Below are 16,266 nucleotides of genomic sequence, written 5' to 3' on the forward strand. Positions count from 1 at the left end.
CTGCACTTCTTTGGAACATTGGAGGAAACTGGAGCACCCAGAGAAAACCCACACAGTCGAAAGGAGAACATACATACTCTGTACAGACGGCACCCGTGGTCAGGATCAAATCTGGGTGTCTGGCGCTCTAAGAAAGCGACTCTACCGCTGCGCCATTGTGCAGCCCAATTCTTACTCCAGTGATGGGGTAGACGATAAGAAACAGGGTGGATTGTAAGAACCCCATGGCAGAGTCCAGAGCACATGGGTTTAAGTTTAGGAGTGCTGCAAATGGAACAACACTTGAATTTCCAATAGTGAGCTCTGTTTTTATTTTCTCTGTTAACAGCACAGTATAGCTGTGGTACATTTCCCAGCAAAGCGTCCCTTTGGTCAGAGTCTGGTGTACATCTACGTTAATGGTCAGCAGAAACTCTCTGCACCCTTAAAATTTCCCATTCTGAATGAGGTAAGGTTCTTTTAACTAACTGAATAGCCTGTTTTCCTTTTTGTTCTGGTGCTATTGGAAATGCATTCCAGTAATATACTTCAGATGATATTTATGGAGGCTTTTCAATGTTTAGACCACCAAGAATTTAGGACATTTCTCATGGTCATTCTAAAAAGTATGCTCAGCAGGGTGCTGTACAAGGTGTGCAGTCAGGAGAAGAGGGCAAGAGGCTGTGCAATGAAGGTTTAGATTTATTATTGTCATGTCTGCCGAGGTACAGTGAGAGGCTTTGTTTTGCCTGCTATCAAATTGGGTAGTACAATACATAATACAATCAAGCCAAATTGAGGTATAATGGGTGAAGCAACGAGAGAGTCAGATTGCAGAATTCTTCTCAGCATTGTAGTGCGCCAGTTCCATGGATCAAATCCAATGTCTGCAATGGGGATGAGGTGAATCGGATAGTTCCATGGCATATTGAAACAAACAGTTTAATGAAAATGAGTAACAAGTCTGCAAACTCTTTTTTTTACACGTATGGGGATATTTGTTTGTTTACAAAATGTCACTATAGTGGGTCACTTAATGCACACATTGACACTTAATCTCTATGTCAGTGATAAAAATGACTAGTCGCCAGCTTGAATTTTTGATATAATAAGGAAAGTTTAACTTCATCAAACACCTAAATATTAAGTGAAAAAAGATACAACGTGGTGGAGCAATTCACCGGGTCAGGCAATATCCGTGAAGAGCATGGATATGTGATGTTTCGGGTTGGGACCCATCTTCAGACCTAAATATTAATATTGTAATTTTCATTATTCAAAATTTCTATCATTTAGATAGAAGTACAACCACATGGCACTTTTGTGATCTCTGATCATTCCAAAGTTCTTTTACATGGAAGAAAGTAATTTTGTTGTAATGTCGGAAATAAAGTAAGCCCTTGGTTGATGGCACTTTCTGCAATATCTTTTTCATCTCTATAGCAGTCTACTAGGGGTATCAGCTTAGAAAGTGAGTTCAAAGTATTAGGACACAATCAACTGAGTGGCTAACCCCAATGCATCCAGAAATTAAATTTGTGTGTACTTTTTGCATCATGAGGCTTCAATATAAGAAAATGCAGAAATCTCCAAGGTAGCTGCTGTGCTGGTGATTGCACTGAGTTTCTGTAATTTACAGAAGCGAAGCTATTGTGTTTACTGTTACTTAAAGTGGTCACTGTCCAGTTCAATTCAAACCTTTGTGCTTTCTCTGAATAATGTCAAGTTGCATCAGTACTGAAATTTGTTATGTTTTCTCCCATCTTAAGCCTTTTACATCATGTTGCATTGGATCGGCCGGTCAGAGGACCACTACCCCACCTCCGTCACAAATTCCAGATCCTCCGTTCTCTTTGTCTATTCCTTCCGGAAGGGCATCACTAAGCTCAATTCTTTCTCCTCCAAACTGGAGTGGACTGATGGGCAAACCAGAATCGGTGACGAAATTCATTTCAGCAGGAACTCAGGATTCTGAATGGGGTTCTCCGACTTCTCTGGAAGGTCAGCTTGGCTCCGTCCTAGTCTTCCATGATGCATTACAGCCCTCGCAAATAAAGGCGCTCCATTTTGCAGGTGAGCAACAGCTTTCCAGCTCATCCCAATACGTGGCACCTCATCAACTGTTGCATTATTGCCAACACTGTTTATTTAAGAGATCGATCTGACAATTTTTGAGGTTACCTGTCTCAGTTGAAAATCCAAGGGAACTGAAGGAGATAATTTTCCCCAGTGTCTGTGGCCCTCTTTGAAGGGAGTGTTATCTAATTAGTACCAATTCCCTGCTCTTTTCCTGTCATTGTTATCCAACCAATTTCCTTGTGAAAGATGCAGCAAATGTCAATTTGTCAACTCTTCTGTCCACCATACGTCTTTTGCTAGTAATCCTAAATCTATATTCCCAGGATACTGACCCTTATGACAGTGCAAAATGGTTCTCATTTAAAAATCGTTCATTAATTTTGAACTATTAGAACATACAACAGTACAGCCGAAGAACAGGCCCTTTGGTCAACACTGCTGAATATGATGCCAAAACCATCTCTTATCTACCTGCACATTCCCTGCATATCCAGATGCTTATCCAAAAGTCTGTTAAATGCCACTATCCTATCTGCCTCCATCACCACCCTTGGCAATGTGTTCCAGGCTCTCATCGCCATCCGTGTAAAACAAAAACCTAGTACTGCACATCTCCTTTAAAAGTTTGGCACTCTCATCTCACAATGCCCCTAGTACAGTAAAGCCTTGTTATTATGGACAATGGGGGGGGGGAATAATAATAACCGTTATTGCCGATTGTGTGCTATAACTGAGTAAAGTATTATAATTGTATGAACTGCAGAAACAAAGAACTGCAGATGATGGTTAATACACAAAAGGGCACAAAGTGCTGGAGTAACTCAGCGGGTCAGGCAACATCTCTGGAGAACAGGAATAGGTGATGTTGGTACCCTTCAGACTGCTTCAGCCAGCTGAGTTACTCCAGCACTTAAGGTTACTTAAGGTTTCATTTCACCTTAAAACTAGGCACCAATGCTGCTGGTCTGCACCAGCGACTCGTCCTTCACCGGTTGACATAGCTGATGTTGCGGCTCATCTTGCAGCCCATAACAGGACACAGTTTCTTCAGGTCCCTGCTACCAACACGACGCGCTCAGGGCTCCCTCCCCTCGCCTGTTGCTTGTCTGCTCCACTGTCACCTACTCTGTGGTGAGGAGGCGGCGGCGCAAGGGGGAGGAAGAGGCTGAGTGGAAAGAACGACGGGCTGACAGAAAGAAGCGGCAGCGGCTGAGAGGGGAGGGGGCCCCACAGTGACGCGTGTGTCCTATCAGTGGCAGCGCCCTGAAGAAAGCGCTGATGGCAGCCGCATCAATAACAGCCGCATCAATTGGATCGGACGCTCCCCCCCTTCACTGCCGCTTCCTCCTCCTCTCGTTGCTCTGTCCACTCGACCTCTTCCCCCCTCCATCGCTGCCTCCTCCTCTTTCGCTCCATCCATTCGGCCTCTTTCCCCCCCCCCGCCGCCGCCTACTGTTGTCGATCTGTTCACTCTGCTACTTACCCCCTCCACAGTCAACCCTCCATGCAGTGGGCAAATAAGGGCTCGCTGGTGCACGTTGAAAGCTGAGGGTGGCGTCGGAAACTGGGGCTGGGGAATTTATGCGAGCGGAGGGCGTCGGCAGATGTGTCCGCTGTAACCAAAAACTGTTATGAAGGGGTCCGTTTAAACAAGGGTTTACTGTATTTGATTTTTCCATCCTCAGAAAAAGGTGCCGACTGCCCACCTAATCTATGCCTTTCATAATTTTATATATTTCTGTCTGCCTGCAACTGCTGGCGTTCCAGAGAAAACATCCAAATCTGTCCAACTGCTCCCTGAAGCTAATACACCCTAGATCAAGCATCATTCTGGTAAACCATCTCTGCCTCCACAAATGTCCAAAGCCTCCACATACTTCCTGTAAGGGGACAGCTAGAATTGTAAGCAATACTCTAAATGCTACCTTTAAAGCTGCATCATGACTTCCTCACATACTCAATACCACGACCAATGAAAGCAAGCATACCACAGACCACTCTATCTACTTGTTTTGCCACTTTAAGGGAATTATGGACTTGGACCCCAAGATCCTTCTGTACATTAATGCTGTTAATGGTCATACCTATTAATTGTATATTTCCCTTTACATTTGACCTCCCAAAGTACAACACCTTGTATTTGCTCAGTCTAAACTCTCTCTGCCATTTCTCTGTCCACTTCTGTAGCTGATCTATATCAGTCTGTAAACCTTGACAGCCTTCCTCAGTCCACAACCATGCAGTCTTAATATCATCTGTAAACTTACTAACCAAACTGCAAGTCATTTATATATATAATCTATTGATTCCATTTTTTAAGAAGCTCAAATTGGCCATCTTTCCATGTAATTCAGTTCCCTCATTGCATTGGATCTCCTTCATATTGTCCCCCAGGGCCAGAGTATCCTCCAAACGTGTTGTGTCCAGAATTACATTCTATGTTTCAGCTGGGGCTGATTCATAATGTTATGTTTTCCCATAAGCTAATCTACAAGCTATGTATATAAAGTACATAATTCTATATACTATTTCAGGACAGTTTAACATATCAGACGGCATTTTCTGATTCTTCACACTGAACTTTCCCTGCAATGTCTTTATTTTCTGATCTTAAATTTGAGCACGTCATCATATGCAACTTGAAACAATATGGTAAAAAATGCACTGAAATTTCTCCAGATTTTGTGTGAATGACATCAGCATGGTGTCGGATAGTTACCTGCCATGGAAACATTTGCTTGAATCTTTGCTTGATTATTTACATTGTAATTAAAGTGATGACAACAGCTTTTCCCACAATATTGAAAATGGCTCTGGACAGATTAACAGATGACAATATGGGAACTTTTGATGTTGACAGGCCCAAACTGCATTTCTCCATTGAAAACTCAGGAGTCGGACCTTACAGACCTCACAAGCAAACTGCTCCTTCATTACACGCCAAAAGTAAGTGGCTTATGAAGTTTATGATCCTACTCTTGAATCTTAAAAATGTCTCTTTTAAAGATTTTCCTTTTATTTGCCAATCACCTTTCCTTCCTGAAGACATAATTAACCTTGTGTAAATTGGGCATCCTCAGGCGATAAGTGGCAAGATACTTTGCGTGACTGTAGGCATCCCCATTTAAAAGGTTCGCAGTGATGTCTGGTCATTAGTAAGGAAGAATTGAATCTTGGTGGACATTCCTATCTTGAGTTCAGAGTGTGGCAGAATTGCTACTGCTCTCCAGTTGAGATAACACATTGCTTGGATTCTTCAGTAATGGGTGCAAGTATCCCTTCCTTACCCTGGAAAGAGTAGTAGCAGACTTTCGTGAATTGCCACTATCCATATTTACAACAAATAAATACCCCTTTTAAAGCTCAAAATCCCAGGAGGGTAAATGGTCCAACCATGGCTAACAAGATAAGTTAAAAGAGACACAAGAGATCGCAGATGCTGCAATCTTGAATAAAAACCTACACTGCTGAAGGAGCTCTTGTGGAGGGAAATGGACAGATGCAGTTTAGGGTTGGGATCTTTCTTCAGAAATAAAAAACTTATTAGGTCAAAGGAAAAATATTATAGTGTTGAATAGAAATTTCTCACCCCTGAGATCTCTGTACCTTTGGAAATCTCTACCCCAGAGGGCTGTGGAAGCTCAGGTATTGAGTATATTCAGTCTTTCCAGGTGAGACAGAGGTTCACCTGCATCTCCTCCAACCTCATCTATTGTATACGCTGCTCAAGATGTCAACTTCTTTACATCGGCAAAACCAAACGCAGGCTCGGCGATCGTTTCGCTCAACACTTTCGCTCAGTCCGCCTTAACCAACCTGATCTCCCAGTGGCTGAGCACTTCAACTCCCCCTGCCACTCCCAGTCTGACCTTTCTGTCATGGGCCTCTTCCAGTGCCATAGTGAGGCCCACCGGAAATTGGAGGAACAGCACCTCATATTTCGCTTGGGCAGCTTGCAGCCCAGCGGTATGAACATTGACTTCTCCAACTTTAGATAGTTCCTCTGTCCCTCTCTTCCGCTCTCCCTTCCCAGTTCTCCCTCTATTTTCCTGTCTCCACCTATATCCTTGCTTTGTCCCGCCCCCATGACATCAGTCTGAAGAAGGGTCTCGACCCGAAACGTCACCCATTCCTTCTCTCCTGACATGCTGCCTGACCTGCTGAGTTACTCCAGCATTTTGTGATACCTTCGAGTATATTTAAGAGATCAAGAGCTATGGGTAAGTGGGGTGAGGTAGGAGCTTAGCCATGATCTTATTGAATGACATACTGTACAATGAGGCAAATGGTCTATTGCTACATATGTTTCTTATAAAAATACAAATAATATAGATGGACAGGAATAATAAGAGCAGCAATCTTTGTTCAGAATAGTGCCGTAGTCTAGAATGGTATAAAACAAATATATTCACATGTAGCTTGGAACAAAATATTTTATTTCCTAGAATTGTAATAGGTCTTATTTTAACACTCTTCTGCATTTTCACAGGCCTGCAAAAGTCCTATCTGCCTTGATTTATCACCAAATCTCTTTCACGGGAGACTGACTGGGCATAAAGTTGTCAACTGGGATATTAAGGTATTTCAGTTATTGGAGCATTGTTTATAATTATTGAGGACATCAGCATAAGGAGTTTATATTCATAAATTCATCAGTGATGGGAGCAGAATTAGGTCAATCGAGTTTACTCTGCCATTCAATCATGCTGATCTCTCAGCCCAATCTCCTGCCTTCTTGTAACTCCTGACTCCCGTACCAATGAAGAATCTATCAATCTCTGCCTTAACAATATCCATTGACAGCCTCCACAGCCTTCTGTGGCAATTAATTCCACGGATTCACCATACTCTGATAAAAGAAATTCCTTCACATCTCCTTCCTAAAGATACATCCTTTTATTCTGAGGCTATGGCCTCTGGTTCTAAAGTCTCTCCCGAGTGGAAACATCCTCTCCACATCCACTCTATCCAGGCCTTTCGCTATTTGGTAAGTTTCAATGAGGTCCTCCCTCATCCTTCTAATCTCCAGCGATTACAGATCCAGTTCTGTCAAAGGCTCATCATATGATAACCCATTCATTCCAGGGATCATTTTCGTAAACCTCCTCTGGACCCTCTCCAGCGCCAGCACACTGTTCCTCAGGTATGGGGCCCATAAAATGCTCAGAATACTCCAAATGCGGTCTGAATAATTACACATTCCTTAATGGTTTGTCTAAATGTTCTATTCTTCATCGCATTTAAATTTTGATCCTGGGGATTATAAATACTCAGTAATGCATGGAAAGTTCAGTATGAATAAATTTGAATTTAAATTACATTTTGAAGATTTCTCCAGTTGTTCATGAGACCACCAACTCTACTCATGCAACGCATTTAGCTTAGCATCTCCTTCAGCCATATAGTTACAGGAAGAGGTCAATCTACCAGTTATCAGTTTCGTACTTTATTAAAAAAATCAGTGACTTGGAAACTTTTCCCTATGTAGTACACGTGGCGCAATCAATGTCACTTATCAGGCTCTATATTTAACTTGGTTGGGACACCCAATATTTTTGGACAAAATATGATGATAAGACTACGTTCAACTGTGAACAATTCAAACCATTTCATAAATTGAGTCTACCTGTTATAAAATAAATGTTGCCTGCTTAACTAATCATCTAATGTACAATTAGTTTGCAAACCAGAGGTATAAAAGAAAGATTGATTTGAATACTTGGGGTTTTCCTCATTTCTTTTTCACCTCCCATAATATCATTCTCTCTATCCAAATAGCATTCTCTCTATCACTTAGTCTATTAAATGAAAGCACCAGTGAAACTCAGCATTGAGGGAACTCGATTTAGAACTGTTGGCGTGGGGCAAATGCATAACTGCCAGGGTTGGCAAAATATATTGAAATTTAGATTCAATTGAATTTGTATCACCATGCATTTTAAATATTGCTCAATGCATTAATAGCAGTTCTTCATGCTTAACTTTCTTACCAGGATATGATCAATTGCATCGGTGGGCTCAATGTTCTATTCCCACTGCTGGAGCAAATGAGCAATCTTGGCAGTCAGGAGTGTGTGAAAAATTATCATGTGGCCACTGATTTAATGACTCCTGAAGCACCGTCCCCTACTGAAGGTGATTGGGTGGTGGTTCCTTCAACAAGGGCTTCTGGTGAGACAATGATAATTACATTGAACGTGTTATAATATTAGTATTGCACTTTATCACGTACTCGGGATAAAAATGTTGCTGCTACCAAATTGTTATCTAATTTTTGGCATTGTATTTATTTGTATATAATTCATCTAATCACTCAAAATCCTATTTTACCAGTTGATTATATGAAGACACAAAGAGAAGCAAAAACTACTGTTCCAATTTCTAAAGAAATAATTTTCTTTTGAGGTGTCTTGTTTTTGTTAATATATTGATTATTTCATTCAACGTTGATTTCCAAATTGCTAGTGCTTTCCATTAACCTGGACCCTTTTGGTTTATGAAGATACAAGGCACTGTAGATTTTGATTTACAAAAAAAGACAAAGTGCTGGAGTGACGCTGCATATATAGATAGTGTAGGAGAATATAGATAACTAATGTTTCGGGCCAGAACCTTTTATCGGACAGATCTGTTGAAAGAAGGGTCCTGACCCAAAAAGTCATATACCCATGTCCTCCAGAAATGCTGCCTGACCTGTTGAGTATCTCCAGCACTTTGACCCTATTGATTTATGCCTTGCACAGGCACCGAGTAAAGGAGGAATGTCCTTGAGAGAATTGTATTGGTCTTTAAATATTTTTGATTCATTATGCAGTGCAGGAATTTCAATGTTTTATAACTGCTTTGTTATTTGTTTATTGTCTACCTTTTGCATGTGCTTAACTCGCTGCATAGATTGTATGGGAGCAAAGGAGCAATATAAATCAGTAAGTTCAACATGTCTGTCTTGGTTACAGGATTTTGGCCTATTTTAATATAAAGATGCAAAAAAACCTTTCCAGTTTGCAAGTCTAAAAGAACCACCAAAATTCTTCAAGCTTGGAATATTATTTCCAGTTATTAATATGAAAACATTTTTTACTCTTGAAGTTGGAAGGAATTTATTTACTGTTTACTTAATTTCACATTTCTCATGTTTTTGAACAATTATATTTGAACAGTTCATTTCAAAGGGATTCTCAATAAATCTGAAATTTAGCAATACATTGGGCAACCTGAATGGTTTGGCTTATTATTTTTTCAGATCAGTTTTTCTTTTAAGCAGTGAATGCTGACAAACTTAAGGTGAAGGTGTGTCAGCAGTATGGTGTAACATTATGGACAATGGGAACCACGAGATGGGCTTTTGATGTAGCTGTTGTTTTTGAGTGTCTGTATAAATAGTTATTTAGCTCCCCAATGCTGTATTTATAATGTATGTTCGATAACGATGAATGTTCGATAAAGATGAATTACTGATTTATTTTTTGGTATAGTTGATTGATGGAACAATATGGATTGTTTAAACACCGAAAAGTCGTAATTTAAAAATTAAAATTCAGATGCACTGGATCATGTCTTTGTCTTGCATTTTAGCAAAGTTTCCATGCAAAATAAATATTGCTGTGATTGTTCATGTGTTTATATACCTGTCTGTAATTTAGAGGCCAGGCTGGAGAAGAACCCTGTGGCTACTTTTCTCTTGACAATAAAACATTTCATACGAAGACATCCAATCAATCAGGAGAACATGCTTCATTCCCATGGAGTAGCCACTTTAGGTGCCTTGTTGCAAAAGGTAGGGAGTCTTTTTTCTATGCCCCCACAGGAGGCCACTCACTGAATTCAGTCATAGAATGTCTTTCATTTTGGCATTGATACAATTATTGATTTATGTTAAAAATATCATGATATTGGTAAAATTTGAAAGTTGAATGTGCCCAACGTGTTCCACCAATGTGTATTCTATCAGAATAATTTCCACTGGGTTCATGGTGGCTCCCATTCAAGGTATAATTGTTTCATCGCCACTAATGTTGACATTTAGTATCTCTAACTTAACATCAATGGGATTTGTCCAGGAAGCAGCTGCTGAGGTCAAATTTCATTTTGGTTGATTAAATTGAATGTTGGTGCATACTTGAGACCAGGTTGCTTATTCCTGCACTTGGATTATATATTGTAGTGAAGTTGAAGTGTCAGTGTCTTGCTGTCTTGCATGTCATGGGAATGGTCAGCTTTATTGTTTGTTAGTCAGGAGAAAGATTTACCCTGGTTCCTGTTTTACCACTTTGTTGCAGAAAATTCCACAAATGCAGGTTCTTGCGAGGACAGCGCACACATAATCCTTAATTTCCATTTAGCAAATGTCCCAAAACATATGAAGAATTTCCTTTCACTTGAGCACAGCACATTTAAAGAGTTAGCATAGTAGCCAGTGAAAATAAACGTTCATTTTGCTATGTGTTGGAAGATGTGGTGTTTGCCTTTACAAACCGAGTGCGGTCTAACATTGCTCGGATAGGCATCTTGATTGTTATTTTGCGTTGGGCTGAAGAGCCTGTTTCTATGCTCCATAACCCTGTGACTCTAAGGAAGTTGTGCAAAGTTTATTTGAGAATGCTTCATTAAATTGAATCTCTTGGGAAGGTTAAATTAACCATATTTGAAACCACCAGGTAAGTTGAATCTGGAATGATAGATGATAACATCAATCAAAAACAATATATCCATTTAAAGTAGATAAAAGAGCGACACTTGAATCATGGGACATGGAGTATGTTATTCATCTGGTTCAACTTGTTCTCCCATTCTCTTAGTGACTCATTGGTATTTCATCTTTTTTTATTGAAATGCAACTGTTTCCTGTCTTGTAAGGCACTGAAAAAAACTGGCTGCCATCTGCTCAGATGTGGGAACACTGGGTACCCATTATAATTGGAAACTAGACCTGAAATTATTTCGAATTATATAATGTTGGTTCAGCCGATCAGTGCCAATTTTATTCCAGCTCCTTTCACCGAACGCTGTCAACATATCCTTCTACTCCTTTTTCTCATGTATTTATCTACCTGTTCCTTGGGTAGGTCAGTCCTGCTGGTCTTAAATATTCCCAGTGCTATCAACACCCTCGGTTTACCCATTACTTGGGTTAAAAAGTTTATGAATTTCCTGTTGGATTTATTTGTGATTCCTGTATTTATTGTCCTTTTCATCGTATCCTATATAGATTAATTTATATATCTATCCAGTCAGTCCCTTAATCTAGATAACTATAGTGCATTCCCTAAGGTACAACAATGCTTTCCAAAGTATTGTGTAGGAAGGAACTGCAGATGCAGGTTTATACCAAAGATAGACACAAAATGCTGGAGTAACTCAGCGGGACAGGCAACATCTCTGGAGAGAAGGAATAGATGACGTTTCGGGTCGAGACCCTTTTATTTGTCCAACCTGTGAGTTTTCATTTCACCTGACAAAAGTGCTCTTGGAATGTTTATCCTGTGCCTTCCGCTCAGGAGAGATGTTTGCCACAGAAAGCTTCAAAAATATGTTTGGAATTTCCAACATTTAGCAGCCAGTAAAAAAGAATCAACATTGTTTAGTGGCAGCCATTCTGGATGCAACTGCTTCTGTTCCAGAATGATCGTCCTACAGTTAAGCTTTCAGATCATTTTCTTGATGAGTTGGGCGTTTTTCAGGGAGCATGGGGTGTAGGTGTGTTTTGTCCCTGGATTGAGTTTAAAAAGATAAAGATCTGGTCCGATGTTTTTGTTTTAAGATGTTCTCAAATTAAATATTGCTTCAGGAAATGTATTCGTTTAATCTTGAATATAGTTTAAAAATAGTGTTTGGCTGTACTTCATTATTCAAATTGCTAGCAAGGGTTGTACCAAAAGATGCAGCCATGTATTTAAACAGGCTGCTCTAAAGATATGATCCAGATTCACAGTCATCTTGACCTGGAATGTTATTGATGCACATTTTTGACATAGTCTCTATTTTGAGCTACTCATCTTGGTCTGATTCTTCTTACTACCTGAAGCTAACCTCCAAGCTACTAAATATACAATTACACAAAATTAATGGAAAGGAATCGATCAGATGGTCTATCAAACCTGTCTGCTGTTATCAAGAACAGATCTAATGGCAAATTGCTCTTTTTAATAGTATTATTTTATTCTATTTTCTGGTCTGTACTATGTTCTTGTGTAGCATGTTAATCTGCCTCATTATACGATATTACATTTGAGATCAAGCTGAAAACTTTTAACTATCCTGTTTGATAGATGCCAAATAGTTTCGTGGATGTGAATATGTTGGTGGCTGTGCAGTTGCTAATTGAACAAGCAAACGCAGAAAAAAATGCACAGCTACTGCATCAGATGTATCAGTATCTGCTCTTTGACTTTCGAATCTGGAGCCATGGAGACTTCCCATTTCGAATAGGCAAGTACATCTCCATCATACTGGATGCAAGCTATTTCACATAGAGAAAATCATGACTGATGCCCCAAATTGTGTTGCCCCTAATCAAGTACTATTGCAATGTTAACTGCTAAAATGCAGGATAACTAACAACCAATTTTTGAGTGAGATCTCAAACCGGATGATGAACAGATTTTTTTTGTTTTGTAGTTTTAGTAAAATAATAATAAATATCAGTCAGTGTGTTGTGGATGACTGCTGCTCCTCTTCAAAACACTGCCATCAATTTTTTTACATCCAGCTCAGATTGCCTCATCCAAAAGGCAACATCTGCAACAATGGAACATTCGCTGAGGGGTGCATTGGAATGTCTTTGAGGGGCACTCACGTTTCCAAAATGGATCTGAAAATTCAGATTTGGGTTCAAAAGGGGTTGCATACTATTCAAATGCAGCTTTGTGGTACTTAATATTATAGATACAATCTGCATTTAGAAGAGTCTTGAACAAGGGAAAACATAGTTATAAGGGGTCAATCATTAAAAACAGGTGTGTGAAAATGTCTTCTTGGAGGGAAGTGAATCGAAGGCCAAATCGTTATAAGTATTTAAGGTGGAGATAGATAAATATTACACAGATTGAGGAATTGAGGATTATGTGGAACTGCACAGAAGAGTTGAGGTCAGTACAGTTCAGCCATGATCATATTCTAAGGAGGGGCACATTTGCAGGGCTACTTCTCCTACTCTACTAGGTGTCATCTACTCCTATTTTCTGCCATTTCATGTGTTTGAATATAAAAGGAATCTATGGAAATATATTTAATGTACAATTCAAATGATAATGTAAAGCATTTTATGGTATGTCTATACCCTCCGGTTCTGAATTATGATTTAAATACGTGTAGGTCGTGCATTTGGGGAGCATGCTGCCTTTTTGCCATAATTCAGAAAAATCCATCAGCAAACGTCTCTGTGCACCAAGCTTAAGGATCTCCTGTAGTTAGTATGGGAGGAATCTAAAGTATGAGACTATTTAATTTGACCAAAGTTGTTGTTTGCTGAGGTATGTTGAGTTTGACTGGTAACAATGGAAAATTTCATCCTGCTCGTCCAAAGTTGGAATTGGACCATTCTCACTCAGAATGAAAGATAATTTATCTCTGGTTTGTTCCATAATGTTCTACAGAATCATTACTCAATCCACTGTGCCAAAGATCCCTTAAAGTAGTCACATTTTCTTGCACTCTTTCCAGAACACTACAGGCAGTTCCCTTTCCACGCAAGATCCACCTTCTTTTGAAAGTGCCTGGTGAAATAACTTCAACCACTCTTACAGGCAGAGCATTTCGGATCATGTACCAAGTGAGAACATTTCTCCTCTTCTTGGTCTGGCTTCATTGATAGTTAACTTCTCTGATTGAGTACATTGTCAAAACTCAACAAGTCTATTGTAAAGCAGGAAAATACAGAAAAATACCTTAAGGTGTGACTCGTAGTTTCTCCTTGGTTTTCACTGATTGCTGTTTTAGCCAAGTGCTAAATATCTAAAAATAATTTGAAGATGCATTCCTTACACCATTCATTCCAGGAGTCATCTTACCATACCATTGGCAAGGGTTGCACCATTCTTATTTACAATATTGACTAAATGACTAACAAGGGTTATGCCAATTATAGGTCCCTAGATGGCGATTTCCATAAAGCAAATTGAACTGTGTGACCTCCTTATTGTCATGGTATCCTGCGGCATCATTTCATTGATCTTGTCAGAAAGCAATAAGAGTGTTCTATTTCAGGTCACATTCAGTACTTATCCACTATCATCAAGGACAATCGAAAGCTCTTTAGGAAGAAATATGGGGTGCAGTTTTTGCTTGATATGATCCGTATGTTTTACAGGTATGATCTTCTCTATTTATAATTTTACTCATAATTGTCATTTGGCACACATGTCATTCATCCTTTGAGTAGTTATGCAGTTTGTATATACAAAGCATCTACTCACTCATACCTTGTTCTTCCGTTTGCCCTGCTCAAGCAGTTCAAATCAAGACAGTGATTTGTCTATGGATGATATGAAAACAATTCGAGCTTCACTTTACGGACTAATTAAGTACTTCATCAGCAAAGGGGTCGCCCAGGAAGAGGTGCAGAGCATCATGGGATACATTGCTGCTGTCAATGATGAAGAACAGGTAAAATAGCATTGTGCACCATCCCTATACTACTCAGTCGTGAGTGTCATATTTCATTTCCTAAAAGTTTTAGATAACTGCTGCTGCTTTCCTTGCATGGAACCATTTATTCAAATCCACAAATAATAGAGTCTTACAGCATGAAGTGAACCATTAGGCCCTTGTACAATTATTTTCTCATTTTTGTTCCAATTATGGGATACAAATGTTTCTGACAGTGCCACTGAAGTGAGGTTAAGAATCAACTACATTGATAGGTCCAACAGCAGTTCTCACTGTTTATCCAACTCGATTTTGTAAGTTACTATCAAATCTGGTGCCATCATAGTTCAAGGCGTTGCATTTCAGATCACTGTTCGATAGGATATATTAACAAAAGAATCCAGAAGCGATTCACTTGGCTAATTCCTGGGGTGTGAGGGTTATCCTGTAACAAACGTATAAAACATTAGATCTGTATTGTTAGTTCAGAAGAATAAGCAGTGAGCTCATTGAAGCATATGAGATTCTGCGAGGTATGATGGAGTAAATATTGAGTTGGTTCCAGCAGTGTAGGATGTCTCAAACGAGGGGTCATAGTTATAAAATGATGAAGTGATCTGTTAAAACTAGAGTACATAAGAACTCTGAGGGTGGTGAATATCTGGAAATGGTTGTGGAGGCCAGATATTTAGAGATAAATTAGTCTTCAAAGAATGCAACTCTGTTGAAATGTCCTTGGAAGATGAAACAATATGAACCTTACCTGCGCCTAATGTGGAAGATCCCACAGCAAAATTGAAAGAGAAGAAATGTAGTAGCATTCTTGCTATTTTTTTATCAATCGGCTAGTATCTAAAACAAATGGCTTGTAATACTAATGGATCTTGCTTTGTACATTCTTTCATCATTACAACAACTATGCATGAAAATAAGCCACTGGTGAAAGATATTATCTCAATGGAAATATTTGTTTAATGGGAATCTGGGGGGTAACTTTTTCACATAAAGGGTGGTGGGTGTATGGAACAAGCAGCCAAAGGAGGTAGTTGAGGCAGGGAATTTGCCAACATTTAAGAAACAGACAGACAGGTACATGGATAGGACAGGTTTGCAGGGATATGGACCAATCAAGGGCAGGTGGGACTAGTGTAGCTGGGACATGTTGGCCGGTGTGGGCAAGTTGGGCAGAAGGGCCTGTTTCCACACGATATCACTCTATGACTATGGATAAACTAATTTACATAGAAATAATAGTGTATAAGTTTGTGCAGCAATATTCATATTAATCTTAAAGTGTAAAATAGCCTGGACATATGTCATGCACGATTTACTCCTGAAATGCAGTGAGGAAAATATTGAAGTGACCAGTCAGTGCTCTTACAAATGGAATTGGATTATTGGCTGGCACCTAATTCATAATCCTTTTTTCATTTTTGGGCCCATTTTGTAGCTCACTGGGATATTGGAAGTCCTGCTGAATCTTCTTCAGACAAGTTCTGCTCGGGATCAATTGTATCTGCTGCTCTTTGAACCGGGGCATGCTGACATTCTCTACACACTACTGCTGAACAACAAGTATTCTGACAAACTACGGGAGCTTGTTTTTAAGGTATCGTGTGTGTA

The 16,266-nt window shown here is 39.6% G+C and overlaps 1 protein-coding gene across 3 annotated transcripts in view; it reads left to right on the forward strand.

The window, feature by feature from the left end:
• Positions 1-16,266, forward strand: part of nbeal1 (neurobeachin-like 1) — a 184,914-nt gene that overhangs the window by 100,401 nt on the left and 68,247 nt on the right. For 2 of the 3 annotated variants that reach the window (XM_078403600.1, XM_078403602.1), the window contains 10 exons: positions 329-448; positions 1,749-2,052; positions 4,919-5,004; positions 6,548-6,637; positions 8,052-8,229; positions 9,702-9,835; positions 12,327-12,486; positions 14,263-14,365; positions 14,505-14,661; positions 16,094-16,252. In XM_078403600.1, the coding sequence (XP_078259726.1) occupies positions 329-448; positions 1,749-2,052; positions 4,919-5,004; positions 6,548-6,637; positions 8,052-8,229; positions 9,702-9,835; positions 12,327-12,486; positions 14,263-14,365; positions 14,505-14,661; positions 16,094-16,252 (1,491 nt within the window). The remainder of the gene's footprint in view (positions 1-328; positions 449-1,748; positions 2,053-4,918; positions 5,005-6,547; positions 6,638-8,051; positions 8,230-9,701; positions 9,836-12,326; positions 12,487-14,262; positions 14,366-14,504; positions 14,662-16,093; positions 16,253-16,266) is intronic. The other variant, XM_078403601.1, reaches the window with a different exon arrangement.

The sequence above is a fragment of the Rhinoraja longicauda genome, chromosome 8 (genome assembly GCF_053455715.1).
Source record: "Rhinoraja longicauda isolate Sanriku21f chromosome 8, sRhiLon1.1, whole genome shotgun sequence".
NCBI classification, from domain to species: domain Eukaryota; kingdom Metazoa; phylum Chordata; class Chondrichthyes; order Rajiformes; family Arhynchobatidae; genus Rhinoraja; species Rhinoraja longicauda.